This window comes from Mustela erminea, chromosome 11, assembly GCF_009829155.1.
Source record: "Mustela erminea isolate mMusErm1 chromosome 11, mMusErm1.Pri, whole genome shotgun sequence".
NCBI lineage: Eukaryota > Metazoa > Chordata > Mammalia > Carnivora > Mustelidae > Mustela > Mustela erminea.
The window spans coordinates 70,176,993-70,201,684 of record NC_045624.1 but is presented as its reverse complement, the minus strand read 5'-3'; the positions used below and the strand labels follow the sequence as shown (position 1 = coordinate 70,201,684).

Here is a 24,692-nt window from a genome sequence, read left to right as displayed (position 1 = left end):
CCAGGTCAAATGTAAATAATGAAAGCATCCATAGTCATTATCTTCCTATCGGGGTGATTTTCTGAAATATTAGGATGCATCAAAATCACTGGCAGAGCCTGTTAAAACACAGGTTCTTGGGCTCTAGCAGAAGAGATCATGATTTAGAAGGTCTAACATGGGACCTGAGATTCTACACTTCCAGGGAGCATGTGGGCATCCTGATGCTGTTGGTCCATGGGCCACTCTGAATCGGTTTAGATTATAGAAGGAAATTCTTCAGTATCTGATTCCTGTTTTGGTTACTCACTGGTCCTCCAGTGTTTATAATGCTAATTACCTGTGTTTCAGTAGAAGCACAATGCAGTGGGGCAAGTCCCGACTTAGATGCACATGTACACCAAAACCTCATGAGGAGGGATCACAGTACTTTTTGTCAAGACGGCAGGGCAGTTGATAAATGAAGGAGCAAAAGGCACTCATATAAACTCAAAAACTGTCTTTAAAGCTAGCTGAATGAAGGAGTAAAATCCCCCAGTCAGAAAGTCAGCATTAAATAACTTTGTAAGGAAGTACTGCAGTCTTTCTCCAGAGGAATTTAAGAATGTAACATTTGCAATTAAATGTGAGTCTGTCAGGCAGTCCTGGGCTGATTTCTGATAAAGCGTCAGAGAAAATGAGCTTGAGTCTATGGAACGGTTGGGATTCGGTGTTTAGGGGGAAAGAAGGCACGGGAGATAAAAGTCCCAACTAAGATAAGAATGTTGGAAGATGACCTACAGATTGGCAAAGGAAGCACTCTGGAAGTGTTCAGAAAACAAAGCCACAGTAAACAGAACAGCAGGATACACACATGATGGGAAAAAAAAACACAGCTTGTTAAGAATGCAACAGGGGAATACAAATTAACAGCTTGCCACGCTCAAGGGTGTTTCTCTATATGGTATAATGAGGATATTATGTCATTCTTCACTAGAGGTTCTCAAGCCATGACTGACTGAATTTTATTTTCTCAGACCACTGCCCTTTCGGTGATTTCCGATTTACTAACCTCTGAGTATTCTCTGTATTCTGTTTTTCCACTTAGTCCCTTTTAGATTGAAGCAGTTTTATTTTATTTATTTATTTGTTTGTTTGTTTATTTATTTATTTTTACAAATGCTCTTAAGTTTCCAAATTTATGCTGTGTAATGCAGAAATGAAACTAGGTGCCCCGGGAGAAAATGACAGTGCTTAAGGCCTACCAACCATGATAACAACTATCATATAAATAACAATAGCTAACATTTGAGAGTTGTTCTGTGCCAGAACGCTCTGAAGATTTTTAGGTGTATCCGTTCATTTAACCCTCGCAAACGACTCTGTGAGGAAGGTGCGATTATCATCTGCACTTTACACGTTAGAAAAGTGAGGTTAAGGACATTGCTTAACGGCGCAGAATAATCTGTACATTAGGTTTAAGAGCTAAGGATTTGAGATCCTGTAAGACCAGTAAGATCAATGCTACAGTACTGGGAGCAATCCTGCTACGTACAAACTGACTGGGCTCCTTAGCCTTCTAGCAATGAACCAACAGAATGTACCACCACTGGAGGGTACAAAATTCTTTCTATCGCAACTATAAGCTTTTTTTTTTTTTTTTTTTAATTTAATTTTAGAGTCCATAGTCTCTCATGGTTCACCTCCCCTTCCAATTTCCCCCAACTCCCTTCTCCACTCTAAGTCCCCATGTCCTCCATGCTATTTGTAAATTTTATTTTTATTTTATTTTATTTTTTTTTAAATTTTTTATTTTTTATAAACATATATTTTTATCCCCAGGGGTACAGGTCTGTGAATCACCAGGTTTACACACTTCACAGCACTCACCAAAGCACATACCCTCCCCAATGTCCATAATCCCACCCCCTTCTCCCAAACCCCCTCCCCCCAGCAACCCTCAGTTTGTTTTGTGAGATTAAGAGTCACTTATGGTTTGTCTCCCTCCCAATCCCATCTTGTTTCATTTATTCATGCTTAGCGAAATAAGTCAAGCAGAGAAAGACAACTATCATATGATCTCCCTGATATGAGGAAGTGGTGATGCAACATGGGGGCTTAAGTGGGTAGGAGAAGAATAAAAGCAACTATAAGCTTTTTGAGAGTGAAAACAAATCTGTAAGAAATTCATAATAGCGTAGCGGCAAATGTTGACATGAAGCCTCACTACCTAAACCATCTCACAAGGTACCATTTGTAATCACTGATTTCCTATGAAGAGGAACCACCCAGATTGGCCCGATGAGAGAAAATACAGGTTGGGTTGATGTTTTATAGCCATTTTTAGCAATAAGTTCTTCAAATCCATATAGGAAAGTGGTCTCTTATAAATAACAAATTTTAAAGGAAATAAAGCAATCCTCCATACTTCTCTGCACCATATGAACTTGGATAAAATACCACTTATTGGTTTCGATGTCTAAATGAAATAGCATAAATGACCAGAGTAGGCTATTTCCTTACCACCATTCTCCTGCATTGTCCTTCAAATCCAACATACTTTTTCATTCCCAGTCTAATTTCTTCCATAGGCTACTAAAGTGAATAATTTCAATATATTTTTACCTGCAGTGATCTCTCTCGTCTCAAAAACTGCTGTCCCTGTCACCTCTCTCACACTGAGATGCCCTCCCTGGTACCAGCCTCCTCTGGACTGGGTATGAGGAGTCCTGTTTCCAACCTGGGTTTCATCTGTCTCTGGTGTCTCAGTTCTGGGCATCCATTCCAAACTGAGCTTCCTACAGCTAGGATGAAGTTCTGACATAGTCTGGTGGCTCAACTGTCCCAAACAAATTAGAATTAGAAGAAATTCACTTTGTTTTTCACAACTTAGGACTGATTTGACTTTACTTATGTAAGAGGCTACAGAAAATGTGACTGGATGATTTTGACTTTTGAAGTGCAAAGTGCCCAGTTTCCCAGTAAAATCTAATCTCCCTGTATTGTCCCTTTTAGACCTGGAGAAAAAGTGCAGAGAGATATTTCTTTCTAGAAAATGACAAATATGCTGCCAGCTTCCTTTAGATGCAGTAAGAACAATGCTTTTAATTCTGCCTCCTGACTCTCTACATGAAGATCATCAAATAAGCAGAAAGAACAAGAAAATGAAATTTTAGATATTATGGAAATGAAATGCTCAAATGACACAAATGACAATGGGCAATTTTCACATCACTCAATAAACTGAGGCTCTATTCAGCCCTTATTTATGCCATGAGTTATTTTGAGTTTAACTTTTTAAAAAAGAATGTCAAGGAATGAAATTCTCACCCTTGGTTTTACAGCAGAGAATCTGCCTAACTTAAAAAAATTTCAAGGAATGAAACTAACTACTTAGATGGGTAAGGGGGCACAAACCCAAGGGGATTCCCTACTGAGGAGTGAGAACATTGTTTTCTTTTTCCCCCCCAAAAATAAACTCTTATAGAAGTAGTACAACAGCATTTGGGAGGATGCAGCCTCCTTTCACAAGAAATAACTTTCTTTTTAATATATTCCCTTGGGCACTGGGAAGGAAAATCTTTTTGCCTCTTAACTGCTGATTCAGTGACCTGAGAATTGGGTCAAAATGAAAAAAATGATCCACAACGCTGCTTTCAGTTTGCTTAAGAGAAAAAGTATCTTTAAATTATATATATATATATATATATATATATATATATATATATATATATATGACACATACCTGAATCATAGGTAAATGGAATGCTGATAAAAATGCCTTAATTTATGGCTGCAGTTATATATTTTTTGTTAGTTATCATTTCAATTGATATGTGTAATTTGACAATATCCAATAACTTCCCTTTTTCAAAAATTTCTTGTGGGTTTGGTTTTTGGTTTTTTGTTTTTTGTTGTTGTTGTTGTTGTTTTTGGTGGGAGCCTTTTCTTGGGTTTTTCTTTAATATCTCCACTCTTCTTGGCTATGGAGAACCTTAATCTAAGTTTCCTGGAATGTCGCTTTTTCAAGAAAAATATATTTTAAATAATTTAGTTAAAATACATTTTAAATATACAATTTTGCATGTGACTTAGTAATATATTGATGACCTGATTCTCAGTGTTGAGACGTTATTTTGTCTGGCTCTTTAGAGATGGAGAACTTTACCCTTAGGAAAGATGGGGCTTTCCTACTTAAACTTTTCCTACTTCTTCTTTATCCCCTATAAATTTAATTATATTACAACAGGGAAATTTCTCCTTTCTTGATGCCTGGATTTATGGTTTCAACTGCAGTTCACTTTCAGAGTCTGCTGGATGGGAAGCAATACTTAATAAATTGGGCCTCTATGAACCCATTTATAACAGAATATCTATTTTCAAGAGGAGCTATAACACAGATTTTGTCTCTCTTGGAAATAAACAGTTCAAGGTTGAGTATCATATAAAACATCCTACTCAAGGGTTCTTTCTTGCCCTTTGTTGAACTTTGTTTGCTTAGACAGAGCAGCCCTGTGTTGTTTGCATATGAGAAAAGATTTAGCAAGATCCCACTGGAAAACAATGACTGTTGCAAATAGAAAACATACTAAACACAAATGACATCGTTTTGGGGGGCCAAGTGCATTATGCTTCACAACTTGCAAACATGAATTAATTTTTGTCATTGTAGCCATTTCTTTTTAGCCAACACTATTTGTATGTATTTGGTAAACAGGGCAAATTTCCAAATTTTGTCTTATGGAATAAAAAGACTTTTGGAAATGTGAAAGGGGGCACAGGGTGTTCACACATTATGACTGTTTCCTGTTTCCCACTGTCAGTGGCTTATTATTGGTGGCTTATTTTCATTTTGTCTGCCCTCAGAGGAGATGAGGCTTCTCTTTCAGGCACACAGACCTTTTGCTCCTTTGTTTTCCATTAAAAAAAAAAAAATTACAAACACTTGGAAATAGGTAAACAAAGGGCTGAACCCCTCATGTATGGTTATGAGACATAGGAAACTGTTTCCACATGAGGTGTGGTCCATTTCTAGGGATTATCGTAAATAGCGATGTTCCCCAAATGCTATGAAATTCAGTTTAGCTTAAAGACTAAAATTTGAGTTTGGGGCACTCAATAAACACTTGATTGATTGGATTAGATTCTACCTTTCAAGATTTTACAATTTTGTTTCCTAGGAAGTTTGTTCTTGGATAGCTTAAGTAACAATTCTGTTAGGTTAACAATATATTGGTTGGCAGAACCAGGTGTTAGTCATGCCATAAAGATAAGCTTCTTTCCTTTTTTTCAAACTTAGGTCACTGAGAGTCCCTAATGTGTGCAACAGAGCCAACCTCACTCCTCTATAAGAAAGCTTACTCTTAATTTCTCTGTCTCCTCTATGCTCACACTTCTCTTCTCCCAGGAGATCAGCTGCCTTGTACTTGAACTGGGTCCCTAGACATCTGCTTACAGGCTTTATTATAGGTTTCCAAGTAATAGAGAAGCTACAAGGCAAAGTCAGGTTGACCTGGTGGTGGCTAGCAGGCAGTGTGTGCATGGTGACTGGCCAAGTATACAGGCACGTCTGCCCCTAAAGTATCCTATGAAAGTGAAAACATCCAGTGATAACTCATGAGCTGTTAAGAGCAATGAGTAAACTAATAGATGAGTTAGGGAAGCCAAGTGCAGAGACCAAGGGCATTAGTTACAGGGCAAGAGTTAGCAATCACTTGTGAGCAATCACTTGCAATATTGTGCCCTCGGGAATTTTTAAAAGCTTTATGCTTCTTTTGGGACTCCAAGACAAGTTCTTGGAAGTAAGCAGGGCAGTTTTTATTTTTCTTGTTGATGGATAAGGTTAAATGGCTTCTGTAATTCAATAGTGAATCTGAAAGAATCCTGAATTTAGACTATTTAGGGAAGATAGTATGTTTAGTATGGTCTTACAATGGATGAAAAGCCCCTTCACCCTACAAGCCTCTAGAGAGTGGGCTGTGGAATGATACAGGAGATGGGTAGGAGACCCCCACAAAAGTGATGGGAGAAAGCCTTCTCAAGAATTTACAATACTTCATAATGTGACCACTGAGCACTGCATTGATTCTTTAATGACTCAGTGCCATTTCCTGGCCTCCTCCATACAGATAGTAACTTTTTCAGGATTTCCACACTTAATGGGGTATGGGAAACCAAAACTTTGAATCTTTTTTGCTGAGAAATGCTTAGTTAATTGCTTCTACATCTTAATAGGAGTTAGCGTCCCTAATTAAATATATGTATTCGATTATGGACAATTACCACTTTGGAATGGCTCAGCCCATTTCTTTCTTTCTTTCTTTCTTTCTTTCTTTCTTTCTTTCTTTCTTTCTTTCTTTCTTTCTTTCTTTTTTAACTTTTTAAAAAATTTAAATACAATTAACATATAATATATTAATGACTTCAGGGGTAGAGGTCAGTGATTTCATCAGTCTTATAGAATACCCAGTGCTCATTACATCACGTGCCCTCCTTAATGTTCATCACCCACTTACCCTACCCCCCACCCCCTCCCTTCCAGCAACCTTCAGTTTGTTTCCTATGATTAAGAATCTCTTATGGTTTGTCTCCTTCTCCGATTTTGTCTTGTTTTATTTTTTCCTCTCTTCCTCTATGATCCTGTTTTGTTTCTTAAATTCCATATATGAGTGAGATCATATGGTAATTGTCTTTATGTGATTGACTTATTTCACTTAGCTTAATACTCTCTAGTTCCAACCACTTTGTTGGAACTTTTATTTATTTATTTATTTATTTTGATTGAGGCCATTTCTTTAAGAACAATTCTTCCTAAGGAAATAAATCAAGAGCACAATGTGGTATATAGAAGAGAGGATGGGCTTCTGAGTGAGACATGTCTGGGTTTGAGTCCCATCTCTAAATAACCACAGGACAGAGGACCCATCCCTTCACTGAATCTCAGTGTACTCAGTTAATAATGGGAATAATATCCATCCTTTGCTGGAGTCTTGGGAAGACTAGATGAAACGAAATTATTTTTATTGAAATCAGTTGACATTAAAAAAGAAAACTCATTGGGGCATCTGGGTGGCACAGTCTGTTAGGCCTCTGCCTTCAGCTCAGGTCATGATCTCAGGGTCCTGGGATCGAGCCCAGCATCAGGCTCTCTGCTCAGCAGAGAGCCTGCTTCCCGCTCTCTCTCTGCCTGCCTCTCTGCCTACTTATGATCTCTCTCTCTCTGTCAAATAAATAAATAAAATCTTAAAAAAAAAAACATAAAAAAGAAAACTCATGAAGATAAACCCATTGGAACACATTCTGCAGGTAAGCTAAGAAGAGATGCCATGGTTTTAAAAGATGGACCATAATATCCTTCTAAATACATTCACAGTGCAAAAATGATTAGCAGTGTGGATTTGTTAGAAGCCAAATTAAGCTGCTTTCCCATGCCATGCCACTGTCACGCAGGATGCATGCTCTGGGCAGATTTCACGCATTTTTGTCTTTGGGTTGGCGGAGCTGTCAAACGCCAGTTTTGAAAGATGAGGCTATCTACAGATGCTTGCATAACACAGTTAAGCAGAGAAACAAAAATGAAAATATCCTTGGTCATTCACTGGGTGCTAGATAGCTCCTGTTAGTGCTTTCAGATGCACTCTTCACCCTGCTCCCACCGCCCTGGGCCCAGAGAAACCCATCTGTACATCTCCACCAGGGCTTCCTTGTCCTCTGGTTTATGATTGAGCTCAGTCAATGGGGATCAACAGCAGAGACTGGGAGAATACACTGACTAAGCTCAGAGTATTTAAAACCTTTTCAAGCCATACAGACATAAAATATGACAGTATTTATATGGCTTACCAGGTAGATACATAGCTACTTATAGCTCAGTTGGCTGGCACAAGCCCAGCCCAGTGCCAGGACACGAAGGGGATTCCTATATAGGCTTACCTGTAACCCATTAGTGACACACTGAGGCATTGCCTTAGTACACCTCGTATTACCTATATTCATAAGTTGTGCTCAGTAAACTTCCCATAGATGTGAATACATTTTTTATTAGTAGTAAAAAGTCTTGATTTGTTGTACAATTCTTATTTGGTTATGACTGAATTACTCCCAACTCTTTACTACTGCATATAGCAATTAGTTCCAATAACTGGATAGAAATGATACACCATGCTTTTTGCAAAACTCAACTGTAAAAGTCAGTATGATCACACATGTAGCTCTCTAAGTCAGACAAATAGCATCACATTCACTATTTACAGGGACTAGGTCCTTAAGAATAAATCACGAACGAATCATGCAATGCTTACAGGATCCCTTCTCACAAGCTCTCCATTGGGTACGACTTCAACCAGGTGGATGATGATAATCATGGAATTCAGAATGTAAGTCAGAAACATGTTCTTGTGCAGAGTCACCCTTTGACAGCCAAGGCTCCTGGAAGAAAATGTAACAGAAAGCATTATCTAGTGCCAAAATGTTGAAGTACCTGGAAAAAAAGTTTTGGTAATATTTGTAATATTTCCTTTAACAATAGGTGAGAGTTCTGTAGAAATAAGTGAGGCTGGTCCCAGCTTAAAGGCTTATCACCACTTTTCTGCCTGATTTTTAAAAAACAAGTTTCCAGTCACGGAAGCTCCTAGTTTTCAGCCCTCAGCATGACTTCATACAATAACTGAAAGAGTGAGTGATAAAATCACTTTTAATTATAGCAAATGTCATGAAATTAATTAAGAGAAGGACTCTTACAAGAGAAACCATTAGGGTTGGGAGGGTGCTTCTGATGAAAAGTCGAATATTCATTGATGTAACCAGGCAGAAATCGTGTGGCAAATGGGATAACAGAGCATGAAGTCAGAACCAAGGCTGCCCTTGACAAAGTACTGAATTTGTGTCCTTGACCGATCCCAGACTTTATTAAATCTCCATCATTCTTCTCTTTTGCCATTTCTTCTATCATTTTCTTATTTCTCATAACTAGAATCAATTCTGTGGTTCTCCCTTTCCACATCCTCCTGATGGTGGAGCTCAGACACAGTCAGAGAATTCTAAATAGGCTCAAATTTGATCTCATTAGGAGGCATATTGTGGTTTCCATCTGAGGAAACCCATCCAAGTTCTGCCGATTATTGGCATAGCCATTTCCCACCTTTTGGGTACTAAACAATTTGTTGGATTTTTCATTCCTCTCTCCTCCACTTCATAAGCTTGTACATATGTATTTGTGTGAATGAGCACATAAATAAATATTAGTTTGAATATCCTATTTTACTTCTCGATGCAAACAGAGAGAATCCTGTAGGATGGCTATAACAAAATTGGAATGATTATCCTTGATGAACAAAAATCTTGCATTTACCATAATTGATCCTGTCAAAAAATGTTTAACATAATATGAAAATTCAAAACATTCAGTTAATGATGCCAATGATTGATCACAGTAACTATTTCTAAAAAATTTTTCATGGAAGGAAATTAGGATTCTAGGAATTTTGAAAAGGGAATTCTGGGGAAAGATGAAATATGAGAATGGTCTGGGTTTATTTACAATGCTTTCCTAAATTTCAAATCAAAAGAAAATGTAATTATCTGTAGTAAAAAGTATATTTAAGTAATGAGATCATCTGTTAGGGCATTTTTTGATTATTGTAGCTACATCTTCCAACTTTCAGGAAGCAAAGCCATTCATAAATAGTAAATACAGAATATTTTAAAATTTGCATCTTGTTGATCAGGGATAGAATGCAGAACTTAATATCCAGGAAGGGTTTAGAGAAGAACTTACACACACACACACATCCATGTACTACTTTATTTGGCAGCAGAAAGCTCTGTTAAATAAACCAAATATAATTGGTTTTATAATAGTATTATAAAAGTAGGTTGCAAACTTAAGGCTTTAAAAAGAAAAAATTATTTATGCAAAACATCATACCCATTTATCCTGCATAAACTCTTCATTATTGAGACTGCTACATTAAACATGTGACCTGCCATTTTTCATAGAGTCATAATAGCATTTTATAATTCTTCTCACTGCGGGGCAAGTATCTGTGGTCTCATTATTGGATTCAGCCTGGATAAATCAACAGCAGTTGACATGATCCAGAACTAAAGAGTATAGATAGATGCATCAAAGAGCGTCGCTATTCTCATGCCTGTTTTTCTTTTGACCAGGTAGAGTTCAATAATCTGCCAATGTACGACATCAGTGTAAAGGACTGGTTAATACTCAAAACTCAAAAATCAAAATCAGAAATATACTTCCTTCGCTTCTAGCTTATTACTCCATCACCCTCTTGTCCCTGCTTTATTATTTTTTGTTCTTAACACCACCTCCTGACATATCATCTATCTGTTTATTTGCCTCTTATTTTCTCTGTTTCTGTCACCAGAGTGGGGGTGCTAAAGGAATTCATTCTGTCCACCTAGAAGAGGGTCTGATATCCTACAGGGTTTGATACTCATGTTTTTAAATTAAAAATCTTTACATAAGAGCTGTTTGCTTCTTCACGCTGTGACCAGTAAACAGCTTTCTAGTACCTCAAAGAATTACTTAAATGCTAGATTGTCTCATATCTTATACTTTGTATCATACTGAACACTTGCCAAGTTCTTGCTGTAGGTATTAACTAACTAATATTGGACATTATGCTGTTGTTCAACAGTAGCAAAAACCTCTATCTAGTGCAGTATTATGTACATAATGAGAAAATGATCTGGTTTAAAGCTGTTAGGTTCCAAAGGAAGAATATGACTAGTATAGAATATGAGTTTCTGTGTCTTAAAGTTTCAATATAATTTCTGCTTATTGAGTTTAAAAAATTTTATTACACTTACTTGATGACATTTACACTAAGCTTTTTGAAGCAAGTTAGAGGTACTTTAAGTTTATTAAAATTCACTCAGTAATCCAACACATATTACTGTGTACCCATTTGATAATCCAACACACACTACTGTATGATTCAGACCTTCTGGTAGATACTAGGGATATATGGGTGAACAAAACAGACAGCTTCTGTCTACGGGGACCTTATATGCTACATAATTATTTATTTACTCTTATTAGGATAACTGTTCTGAAGGAGAGGCACAGGATGCTAAAGAGGTTAACTGAACTTAACATAAGGAATTAGGTGTTCAATTGTTTTCAATGCGAATATTTTGTTGCTTGAATGAACATGATCTGTCAGATCTGAAATGTCTTAAGTAGAAAACAGCACAAAACTGATATTAGCTATTCTTCATGCCTCTTTTTTTTTTCTTTTTAAGATTTTATTTATTTGACAGAAAGATCACAAGTAGGCAGAGAGGCAGGCAGAGAAAGAGGAGGAAGTAGGCTCCCTGCTGAGCAGAGAGCCCGACTCAGGGCTCAGGGCTCGATCCCAGGACCCTGAGATCATGACCTGAGCCAGAGGCAGAGGCTTAATCCACTGAGCCACCCAGAGGCCCCTATACTTCATGCCTCTTGATGAAAATAGGTATTTATTTAGATAGACCAAACATTCCTTGCTTTTTGAATGGCAGGGAACCCCAAGTACTATAGATTCTTTTTTTTTTTTTTTTTAATAGCAGGATGATAAGACAACATCTACTTCTGTCTTGGCCCAACCAAAGTGTCATTCAGATGTGAGGAAGCGATAATGATTTACTTAGATATGACTCTCAAGATGCCATATTTTAAGGCTCAAACTTAATGTTATTTTCATGGTTTTAGTTTACTCGGTGTGAATCTTCCACAGTGAAAAATGTTTCAAGTAATTGGGACATTAGATATGCATGTGTGTGATTTGGGGGAGCTTGTAGTTGTATGAGAAGGCATTTAATATTTGCCTTAAGTTTTGCAGATTGTGTAAACCAGTTTGATATCACAGGATAAGGAACAGCAGTGTTCAGTTCTTTGTAAGACTGTAATGATAATCATATGCAAAGTAAATAAGGAAAGAAGTCAGTCATAAACCAAGTAAAAGCTGTTTTGAGTTTACTGGTACATGTGAAAATATGCATTGCAATACCTGCTGTGATTGATACAAGCAGTTGTAGCTTTCTGTGTAACTCAAAGTTTTCTTTACCTGGCTATCCTATCTTGTTCACAATGGACAAGACAAGTGAGGGGAAGGGAGGGAATGTGGAATGGATTGCATTAAAACTCCTAGAAAAATTCGACACCCAGTGTCTTATACATCTTTCCTCTCTGACAAGAGACTTTATACTTTTTGATTTAACACAGAATCTTTTTCCTTACGGAACTCCTTTTCAATCATTATTCTTGTCTCTTTTCCTATTACTGCTGTTTTGTGAGGGAAGAGTTTGCCAAGACATGAGCAACAGTTATCTTTTGTGTCCTGTCATGTCAAGGGTGGGTTGGGAGAAAGGAGGCCGGCTGTCTTTGGTGCCATTGATTGAGTGGTGTTTCTGGAGCACTAGGAAGGCAACCAGAGATGTATAATAGTGGCTACTCTACAAGTACAAGATAAAGTGTTAACTCTTCATCCACTTTGTAGATGTGACAGAGAGTAACAGTGCATAGTGAGTGTGTAGCGAGGAATCAGTATTGCTTCTGGAGGTCCCCGTGGAAGCCCTGTTTTTGTATTGATACGGCCAAGGTAATGTAACATAGACAATGCAGAGCAATAAAGACACCCCCTGTCTTCCAACATAGATCTCTATCCACTTTCAGGCAAGAGTAATTAATATTCAAAATTCAACAATCAGTAAGGCATGAGTATCAAACAGTCAAAATGGATGTTAATGAATGTTTGATTGTGGTGATTTTTTGAGAGAAAACAGTGAGATGTTTTAGTAATTTAGGATGATTCCACAGAAATGTCAATTGGTAAATTCCAAGTGGAACTGATGGGGTAAGTGAATTTTATTGCAAACTTGCTTAAAATGGTCAGGGAACAAACACAGATAAATGCACTTATGGGACTTTCTCAAGACCGTCTTCCCTAAGGGGATCTTCATCTTAACTCTCTTGTTGACATTTACTATGGCATCTAGTAGTGAGGGAGTCTTGCTGAATAAATTTGATGTTTCTATTTAATCCCTCTCCATATTGTTGCTTCTAACTATTTTTCCTGCAAAGAAAATGAGTATATATGTGAGTAATCTCCCAGATTTTTAGCAGCAAAGTAATGGCAGTTCCACAGCCTCCTGTATATTTAGTAACTGTAAATTCCTCTGCAGGCTTTCTTAGCCTGCTGGTTTGAGGGGGACACCTGCAGGGTTATTCCTTTTTATAGACCCTATAAGGCATATTTTATGAGTTGAGAGTGAGATTTCAGTGGGATGATTATGAATGGGGCATTAGGTCTCAAAAGTGGAGCTGGGTGTAACTTCTCATTTTGGTTTCATGAAAGTTTTATGAAATTGATTAGATTTTGCAGAATAACTCTAGCCTGGGAATGCAGAATTAAGCAAGGGAGTGATGATTATATTTTTGCTCAGGTTTCACACAGATGATGCCACTTAAGCACATAAATCATAAAAGCTTCCATTGTAATGTGCAGTAAAGACGTTAAGGCTGATGTTGAGAATTTGAAAACAATTCTGGGGAAATGTTGCTAATTAAAAGATAAAATCCAGTGATAGATCAGAATTACCTTTCATTTTTTGCTTTTAATATTTATGAAATGCAAATATACAGAAAAAATCTGAACATTCAGAAATATACTTTAATTTTTTTTCATACTTTAATTTGAAGAAAACAGATGCCCTTGATATTTTTAATTTGGGTAGGTTTAAGATAAAATTAAGAACAAGTATTAAAATCAGATGTGACTGCTTTTCGATCTTAATATTGGTATCTCAGCATGTATGTTTTTCATATCCTATCTGTCTCTGGTTGTGTGTACTCTGGAGAACAAGCTATTTCAGTTTCTGTCTTCCCATTACCGTATTCAGATTATAAATCAATAAGACTTGATTTTCCTCCTAAGATTTAAGTTGCTGTTTGGTAGGCTTCTGGAATTGAGAGACAGTAGGACAAAATTAGGTGCTTTCTAGACAATCTGCCCCCAGATTCTCTCAGGGGTTTGATCAGACTAATTCTGTTCTGGGTCTAACTGGACCAGTTGAGAAATACTTTACTTACGTGCTGTACTTTTAAACACACATCTTCCATGAAGATAGAAATTAGTATTAATATAGAAATGAGTGCTGAAGGAATATTCTTATTTTCTTTGCTGATTTGGCTCTCACGTCTCACTGATTTAAGTGACTTATTTAAGTGACTGTAGAAATAAGGAACTAAGAAATATCCCATTGACACTTTATTATCTTTAAACTCCTGAATACATGTATTAGTTACACCATTACCAATTTGGGGGCTGTTTCTTTCAGTTTTTTTCCTTTCAATTTTTTTATGGTTATATTAAAAATTTTAAAGGATAGAATTTTAGTGACAGACTTTTTAATCAAAGTTATATGGGAGCCATGATGATATATTTATTCACCATGGTCAAGTGCAGTTGAAAAATGGATAGAAATTCCAAGATTAATCATGCTATGTGTTTACTCTGAGATATATATATATATATATATATATATATATATATATATATATATATATATATATCTTTCTCCAGTTAAACCACATATGGAAGGAGCTTATTCTCTGTTTATTTAAATTATTATTTATTTACTATTACTTAATTATTATTATTCAGTTAACAAAAAATTGCTACTCAGTTACATTGCTTGGTCAGAGTAAGAACTTTGACTATGTAAGATATAGACCTAATGTGACAGTGGTATAAGATGAAGGCAAAGATTAAAAAGGGTCAAAGGAAAAATAATAATAGTGGTTGTGTTCAGATGTGCTTACAGGTGTTCAGCTTAATTTTCTTTAGTAGTAGCATGATAATATCTTGACAAAAATCAAATTAAGATTCTGTTATACTATGTATGAATCACTGTATATTTACTTACATTATATATCTAGTTATATTATCACCTCTTTAAAGTGTGGAGGATTATTTGTAGTCTGAGCCTATGAAGGAGCTTTTCTTGACCCTTTGTATAATTCCACACAACTAAAGAACATATTAGTTGAAGGAGACAGCCCAGAAGTTTAGACATTATTCAGAGTTCTCATGAAAGAGTAATATAGTGCCTCCTGCCTTTGATTCACAGAAATCACACTAAATATAGGACATGTCTAGGACTGAATTGAACACACATTACCATCTCACACGTATGATGCAGTCATTCCTGAAAAACAGATTCAATGCTTCCAATTCTCCTTTATTACAAAATCAATACTTATATCAACTTAATCATTTTGCCATAGATTCTGCAATCAAGTGCCTAGACATGGCCTTGAAATAGAAACCTCCCTGGGATTTTACTCCTCAGAGTGTTAGAAGATAACTGGTTGATGATGCTCGGCTTGCAAGGGCAAAATATTGACACTTAACTCTTCTTCCAGAATCTGCTTGGTCCCAGCTGAGTGAGTCAGGACCAGAAGGGAGCCTTACCTTCCTTCTATGGCTAAACACCATTCTGCGCTCACTAGCTACACTTCTCTTCCGGCCGAATCCACCTGTGACAAGCTCACAATTAGACACGGTGCATTTGAGTCTCTGGCCATGGCCTCCATATTTTAGGAAGAGGGTGAAAGAAGGAAGAGGAGCCTCTCCTGAGTAGTTCTGCAACTTTAGCCGTGGTAAGTGGAGCCTTTCACTTGTTAACCCAATGTACCTACAGGCTCACAGGACTATTTCATTTGGGGAAGAAGTCATATTACCTTTGAAAATTATATGAATGCATCTTATTTTCCTCAGAGATAGGGTTAAAAAGCCTGTTTTAAGTAATTCCACTTTCCTTACTACTCCATGATTCCCAGTGTTGCATTTCTCTTGTGGTTTGCAGAAGACGACCCTTATCCTAACTCGTACAGTTAACCATTTATTTCAGTACCTTAAAGAAGAAAATAAAAAGCAGATGCTATAAGGGTACTTACTTGAAAAACACGAAAATCCCCAGCGAAATCACCAAGGTGAAAATCGACAAAGAATGGCCCACAATAGCCAAGTAGTACAGAACGTACGCATTCTGGAACAACAATAACAAAACAGTTATAAAAATGAACAGGCAAATAAATGATAATAGAGGAGGGAAAATAGTTTATATCTTTAATACCAGTGTAAATCAACAATTGTTCTCATCCTTTAAAAAATCCACTAAAATTACAACAAATGTTTCAGAGAATTAAATTATATTGGGGTTAACAGGTTAAAATTTTACAAGATTATCAGTTATATTAGAAGATGCATGATGTGGTGGGAAGAACATCAGACTGGATTCATTAGTACTGTTCTTTACTCAGAGTACTAATCATTAAGCCTTTGTGTGACTCTCATAAGTCAGTCACTTCGCCCCTCTGGATCTCGGTAGGCCTCATCTCTAAAATAGTTTGGTCAAAACTAAATGATTTTTAAAACAATTATCTGCTGTGTATAAGAAACATCATTAACTACTGGGATACAGACATTCTGAACATAAAAGGACAGGAAAAGATGATCTATGCAAACACTAACCACAAGAAAACTGGTATTATATCATAGAGTCCAGATGTTAAGTCAGGAAGACAGAACAATTTTTAATTTCTATTAACTTAATAATATAAACTTAAACCACATAAAGCATAAAGCAAAAAGTGACACCATGCTCAATAGAATGTTTCTGAACATATGATACAAATGCAGTGTAGATAAGTTGGATCATTTCTATGCAGTTTTTTTAATTCCTGGGAGAAATGTGGCAGTTAGGTATAGATCATTATGCTTCAACATTTGATTCTTGTGAATTTCCTTGTGAAGAGCCTGATATGGAAGCACTGATTCTGCTAAAAAGCTCTCAAAGCACGCAGTCTTTTGTTTGTTGATATGCATTTTTGCTGGACAGAAACAAATATTGCCTTTCTAGGCTTTAGAATTTCAAAATGAACTAATCAACTTCTCCTGAATGGTGGCTGTTGTACCTCTTGATGGGGCATTTACATATTATTATTTGCCAATTTCATTGATAACTACCTTCCTAATGGCACCATTTTTATCCTTGCAGAAATGATGACAAAGTTGGAATAGTTGGTTTATAGCCAGAGCTGATAAAGACTTCAAAATAGCGTACACTCCCCTTCTTAGAAAGTATTTAGGAGTCTCTGCACGAAAACAAATACTCAGCTCCTGTCTTTTCTCCCACCAGTTTATTTTCTGGCTACTTTTCTGACTTCACCAACTAGATAAAACTAGGAGTGGCACTTTCTAAGAGTTCCTTCTTTTAAACAGTTCACGATATAGAATCCTCTTGCCATTTAAAATACTGTTTTTAATTTGGATATATAGCTGTGCCCCTAACCTCTGTCACTATTTTATTTTTATCTCTGTATATTTTATTTTTTTATTTTTTTTTAATTTATTTTTTTATTATTATTATTATTTTTTAATATTTAATTAATTTTTTTTTAATTTCCAGCATAACAGTATTCATTATTTTTGCACCACACCCCGTGCTCCATGCAATCCGTGCCCTCTATAATACCCACCACCTGGTACCCCAACCTCCCACCCCCCGTCCCTTCAAAACCCTCAGATTGTTTTTCAGAGTCCATAGTCTCTCATGGTATATTTTATTTTTAAGAAAACTTTATATAACAATAGGTTTCCACTGTAGCACCAGGAGGCTGCTCATGGCGTAGCCTGTGTGGTTAAATACTGACTGACTCTTTCCCCCAGCACCTTGGGGAGAGGAGGCTAACTGTGGGCTTGGTGAGGTTTTTGTTGTTGTTGTTGTTGTTGTTGTTTTCCGATTTCTCATGCATTTGGAGAGTACGTATCTGGGTTTTTCCCATTGGCTTAAATGTTTCTGAGTTGAGACGATATTACGAATATTTAACAGGGGGTAAGACATAAATACTAACAAATCAGAATAGACAAAACTGCCACACCTGTATCAACAGGTAGCTGAGAAGTCTCATTCTAAGTGTTCCTTCAAAGCCTGATAGGAAAACTATAATGGGCATCCTCAGGCAGGGAACTGGGGGCAACTGTCACTTTCTGACTTGGGGAAAAAATTTGTGATTTTCGCACTCTTCTGGTAGAAGACCTAAGATCTTAGATCTTAGAGAGTCCTTGGAAATGCTGCCTAACATCTGGCATCGTGAGAAATCCCATCATCTCTTCCATGGACAATATTTCCCTCGTTATAAATGGCCTGATTCTCTTGGAACTCTTCGACACTAAGTTCCAACCAAGAAGTAAAATGTCATTTTCTCTAATGCTATTTCAGAAAGTCCCTAGAACTCACAGGCCATGATATAATTTTCTTCTAGAGAACCGTTTGGCTTCTTGGTAGCAGGTATTTTAGTTATGCATACATTTCTATGTAAAAATAATGACATTCTCACCCAATACCCAAACTGGAAATGAAACCCACCTTCAGTTTCTCAGGAGTGAAAGCGTTACACATAGTATAGTTGGACCAGGTTCGATTGTTCTCAGGATGCTTATACCACTCCCCGTTCTCATCACAGTATTTTGTAACCTTTTCTGTTAATTAGACATAACAGTTATTACATTGCGATCTCAAAACACCAAGAAGGAAAAATAAGGCTTACAAGCCATTCCACAGCATTAATTACTTTATAGAACTTGAACATGAATATAGGTCAAAGGAGACTACCATGAATCATTCATTTTACAAGATGTTTTAGTACGTGTTGTCTCGTTTTATCTTCAGCAAAGCCAAGTAAAGCAGAGGTTGCTATCTCCGCTTTACAAACAGGAAACAGAGTGAGAGAGGTTATAGAGTCTGAAGTCACCAGAGAGTGGGTCAGCTGGGATCTAATCTCAGGCCCATCGCATTCAGAAGTGCTACCTCTACTGTACCTCATATTTTTTAACAAACCCTACATTTCTGATTTTAGATAGGAACTATGTGGGACTGGCAAGACCATACTTATGCTTAATGTAAATTTGTTAGAAAGTTACATAGAAGAATTTTAAATTGTGAATTTGCTGAGACAGTCATCAGACAAAAACTATTTAAAGAATCACAATTGGACCCCAACAATATTTCAGAAAGGGTTAGGACTAATCAACATAGAAAAACTGATAGTGACAACGGGTCCATGGTTTTGCTAATGTTATTTGTCAATGATGACCATTCCAAGCTTATTTGCAATTTTAAAAAAGTGGCTTGTAATGAAGCATTTTATCTTTATTGCATTGTCAGAAAGTAGCTTACTATTTTATCAAAAGGAAATAAATTCTGACAAAGCTATTTAGCTACAAAAGACAAATTCTATGGAAGAGGGTGGGATGTTCCCCCTGAAAAAGTCTGTTCCAATCATGGACAAGACTGTAGGAGATATTAATTTGTTCTGATGTCACCAAAGTCTGGGTCTAGGCATTTCCTGGTTCTACCCATTGCAGCTATAAGAACTTGTCCTTCTCCACCTGGCAAATCTTTAAGTATTTGATGAAAGGATATGTCTACTCTAACTTCCTTTTCCAAACCAAACATCCCCATTTACTCACAATATACAGTTTGGTGTCCCTTCACTGCCTGGAGCCACTCGGCATGTGCTCGATATTGGTATTTCTCTCTGAAATACTCTGTTTGGACTGCCCCATGATGAGGACAGCTTGCTGGGGTGCCTGGGTGGCTCAGTGGCTTAACCCACTGCCTTCGGCTCAGGTCATGATCTCAGGGTCCTGGGATCGAGCCCCACATTGGGCTCTCTGCTCAGCGGGGAGCCTGCTTCTTCCTCTCTCTCTGTCTGCCTCTCTGCCTGCTTGTGATCTCTCTGTCAAATAAATAAAATCTTAAAAAAAAAAAAAAAAAGAGGACAACATGCTCAGAATTTCACTCCAAGGGGGAGCTTTTTACAGATTCTCAGGCCCAATCCCCAGAGATTCAAATTTGCTTATCTGAAGAGGTAACCAGGCATCAGCATTTAAAAAAAAACTCAACAATTCCGAAGGGTATCAAGGTTGAGAATCATGGTCCTAAACTGTATATTGACCTTCTTGCCTCTTTGCCATTAACGTTGATTGAGTGTTTGACATTAAGAGCAGCGCCCTAAGCATATCCTTGTTAAATGTGCTTTTTACATTCTAGCATATTCCTATAGGCTACCAGCCTCTTTTGAATTTCAGTGCTGTTATTCACTCTATCACAACCTGTCTTTTACCAAACACTTCATCTTAAAATGAAATCTCTGTCATTTCATTAAACTGTTTTGTTTATTATTAAAATATAGCCTTGGGTCAATGGTAAAATCCTAAGAATTTAAGTGTGTTGGATATACATATTTTTACGTTTTTTTTTCTTTTGAAGTAGATTCCCCCACCACCACACGCCCGCCCCCCCCCCCCACAACTTGAGAGGGTTCTTTCTAAAAACCAGGCTGATAAGATGGATCTATGCCTGGAAATCCATGTTTTGCTGACCAAAAGCTTGCCTTTTAGTCAATAATTATAGCCACTTTGGCAAGAGCCCATTGCTGCTCTGTAACGGCCTTGTAGCCTCTATTACAGAAAAGCTCTTTATGCCAATCAAGTTATCTCTAATGTAGTTGTCAAGTCCAGATGAATGAAGCATCATTTATTGGGAAGAGTCAGTAAAAGCCAAAAAGATGATCATCAAACAGCCCTGAGTTGGAGTTTACAGGAAAGTAGTGCTGAGGAGGGCAGGGCACTCAGCCCTGCCTCTGCACAATGAAAATTTTCAGAAGTGGCTGGCTTGAATTGGTCTTTAAAGTAGTCCCCTGTAATCTCATTTTCATTATCTCTGTCTTACTCGGGTAGAATTTCAGATCTCATCCTTGCTGGAAGCGCCAAAGCATTTCTTAAACACTGACACAGGGATAGATGAATTTCTCTGCTTTAATCTGGATTCTGGAAACTTTCTTGCCTAGATTTTACCATTTGACGATTGTTTTCTATCTTAACTGAAATTCTCACTTTTGTAACCTCTTGTCATTCATACTCAGTGAGCAAAGGAACACAGATGGATGGACTGGTTGACCATGAAAGGTGGTAGAAACTCTGACCAAGAAACTTGTGGAAAAATCTGAAAGTCAGGGTTGTTTTTTCCAAGTCTCTTACACGTGAAACAAACACTGATTCCTCTCTTTAAAATGCTATTTCTAGTTCAGACCAGATAATTCAGTGAAGATCTTCTTATCAGGACCTTCCCTTCTACTGACTGAATGTTCCTCTTCCATGGAACCACTTCCAAAAGGATACTGAGGGAAGGAGGAAAATGAGCACCGTGAAGTGCGGAGGGCTCACTGTGTTCTTCTTTATCACATCTTGTGAGAAGAGGTCTGGAGCTTGAAGTGGAATGACCCGCTCCCCTGGGGCCCCGCCAGCCAGTTCATCCTGTGGGGCAGCTTAAACACACTCTGCAGCCTCAGGCTCGCTCTACTCTCCCCAGCAAACCTCGCCTGTTAACTGGGGCTTAACTGTGCCTGTAGCTTCCATTCATCATGGGGGTCTCTTTTATAACTAAGATACATACTCCCTTTTCAGTCTCTTAATCTCGGTTAATGCTTCAATGGGACAGATTTTCTATCTAGTTTCTCGGAACAAAGTTTTTCTGGCCCCAACACCGCTAGTCCCTGAAGCTAGCTGGCTACTGCTTTTTACCTCTCTGGGACCCGCCTTCCTCCATTGTCTGTATCACTCTCATCTGATGCCGCTGGTACAGCTACTCAGTGTACTGGCTGAACTTTCCAGGCATCTGCCTCTTTCTTTATTTTTCTTTATTTTATTTTATTTTCTTAACACACTTTCATCTTGACTGCATGTTTCATCACAAGCAGAACTTTAAGAGATCTTCATGTCCAGGTTATACTCCAAACTAATTAATTCAGAATGTCTGGGGTGGTACAAGGCATCAGGATTTTGATAAGTTTTCAAGGTTCTTAGCCAAGTCGAGAATCACTCACCACCAGCCCCTATCCAAATCCATTCCCGGTCCTTCATGTGTCTACTCTCTGGCCTGAGGCTGTAAGACAAACTCAGATACCTCTTTCCACATTCTTTGCGTTGCTCCTGACCACTAACCACTGAGCATCATGGATTCCAGACCTCGAATCTATCTGGATAGCTGACGTTTCTGAGATACGTCGCATCAGCCCCCCTAGCTTCTTCCTTACTCCACTTGGTAGATGGTACCCCTAGACTCTCATCCTCTCCATGTATCCTGATTCAATTTCCAGTTATACCAGTGTGGCTAGATGAAGGCCTGAAGGAAAAACATGTCTTCCCTAGGAAATTAACATTTTTTTTTTTTAAGTATTCTAAGTGCTTTTAATCTGCATGAGTGAGTGTGCATGGGGAATTAGCAATACTGTTTCTCAAATGCTTTTCCAAGGCTGTTGTACTGACTTGTAAAGAGAGGGTTAGGTAAGAGCTCAGGAGACTTGGTTCGCTTGCAATTTTGTATCAAATATTGTGTGAGTATATACATTTAGATAATATACATGAAATTGTTTTGAAAAGTAAAAAATGATACTCAATGAGAAGTATTCCTATGTTACTTTTATAACTAAAATGAATTTGGTGTCACTTATTTATTTAACACACATTTGTTGACCGCTCACGTTGTACAGGGCCTGGAGGGGGATGTTAGTATGATCCATTCATTTTATCATTAGTTTTATTTACCAAACATATATTAATAATTTACTGTTGGAAAAGAAATCTAGCAAGTGTCTAGAGTTACTATCTTCTGATTTCTTTTCCTTTACACATGACAGTTTTATATAACTTCCAGTGTTACATAAAATTTCCATTGTGTGTACTCTACCAGTCTCATATACAGAAAGTCTAGATCAAGTATTTGCATAAGTCATCAAACGTGTGACAGCTGAAAACTGAAAAACAACCACCTTTAAGTAAAACCTCAAGAGTTAAAAAATTAATTTAAAATTAAGTATTTGAAATATATAAAAATCTAACTTTCATTTAGAATTGGAGACCCATGTGCACATTGGACCAGTAACATGACCTAAAAAATAAGGAGAGCTTGAAATACTTGTACAACTGGGTGATATTTCACGTGAAGAAAGGCTTCAGAAAGTGCTGAAACACATAGAGTATGATTAGATAGGTATCCTTTACATCGGATTTTCTTTTCAGAACCATGAAAATTCTAAAGGCTTTATAGCAAAATATGAAATAAAAAGAAATATTTTACCTGTTGGATCAAAGTCTGGAAAGTAATCTGGGCAGTACTGATGGGACAATACTCCAGCCGGTGTATCATCCCAACACAGCCATCCATCCCAGGTACGGTTGCAATACGGACCTGATGATTCAGAAAGAAATTAATATTGACGTTGGAAAAAGTTGCAGAATCATCAACAGGACTTAACAGTGTTCGATAGGATCTAGCCATTTAACAGTTATTCTGGAGCTCTCTATGTGCATATAGAAATGTTAGAAAGAACAGCAGCAGCAACAAAATAAAGATATTAACTTTACCAACTCTTAATCAAATTTACATTTTTATAGGTTTTCTCCATTTGCTCTTCAAAAGACATGCATGTCGTCTGTATGGAATCTTTCCTCCAAAATCTTTCCTTTAAAATATCTTCAGAGGGGTGCCTGGGTGGCTCAGTGGGCTAAAGCCTCTGCCTTGGGCTCAGGGTCCTGGGATCAAACCCTGCATCAGAATCTCTGCTCAGCGGGGAGCCTGCTTCCATTCCTCTCTGCCTACCTCTCTGCCTGCTTGTGGTCTCTGTCTGTCAAATAAATGAATAAAATCTTTTTTTTAAAAAAAGAAAATATCTTCAGAAATGCTGCAAAGAAATCTTGCGCAAGTATATGCAATATCACCCCTGGATAAGAGGCTTAATTTGAAAAAATTCTATGGCTTTAGAACATACAGATCTTCCTAAACATTAACTTAAAATTGGTTGCCTTGGATGGCTCTATTCTTAATTTTTTTAAAGATCTATTTATTTTCTTGAGAGAGAGAGAGCAAGAGAGTACACACAAGAGCAGGGGAGGAGCAGAGGGAGAAGGCAAGAGAAAATCCTCAGACTCCCCGCTGAGTACAGAGCCTGACTCAGGGCTTAATCCCACAACCCTGAGATCATGATCTGAACAGAAATCTGGAGTCAGATGCTTAACAGACTGAGCCGCCCAGGCATCCCTTGGATAATTCTATTCTTAATCCAAGGGTTTAAAATTCAATTGTTCAAAATTCCTATTGGAGTTGCATTTGTAGACAGTTAACAGATTACGTATAAAACTAGTCTTATTATTTTAGAATCACACTTTATTAGTGACCAAAGCAATGCTCAGTTTGAGCAGTTTATGTATTTATCAGCTTTGGCTCCAAGTAGTTTCTCACTCCTTTCAAAATTTAATCTACCCTAACACGTGAAGATTTGCCTCTATAAAGCTATCCAAAAGAATAAGACTCAGCCTTGGAAGTCAGTTCTTAGAGAGAAAGAGAGAGAGAAAGGAAGGAAGGAAAGAAGGAAGGAAGGACGGACAAGAAAGGAAGAGAGGGAGACAGATGGGGACGGTGGGAGGGAGGGAGGAGAAAGAAAGGAATAGAAAAGAAAAGAGCAAAAAGATTAAAAAGAAAAGAAAAAAATCTCAATATAATGATCACAGTATGAAAGTTCAGCCTCCCCAAATGATTAGGTGTGAAGTAGTGCAGGAGCCTGCTCTCACTTGGTCTCCAAAAATAAATTTCGTGTTTCTATGATTTCA

At 37.4% G+C, this 24,692-nt stretch overlaps 1 protein-coding gene across 1 annotated transcript in view; it reads right to left on the bottom strand.

Annotated features, from left to right (window-relative positions):
• Positions 1 to 24,692, bottom strand: part of CALCR (calcitonin receptor) — a 150,862-nt gene that overhangs the window by 28,421 nt on the left and 97,749 nt on the right. The window contains exons 5-8 of the mRNA XM_032305042.1: positions 23,164 to 23,274; positions 18,391 to 18,503; positions 15,917 to 16,008; positions 8,259 to 8,385 (exon numbers count right to left, since the gene is read on the bottom strand). Of these exons, the coding sequence (XP_032160933.1) occupies positions 8,259 to 8,385; positions 15,917 to 16,008; positions 18,391 to 18,503; positions 23,164 to 23,274 (443 nt within the window). The remainder of the gene's footprint in view (positions 1 to 8,258; positions 8,386 to 15,916; positions 16,009 to 18,390; positions 18,504 to 23,163; positions 23,275 to 24,692) is intronic.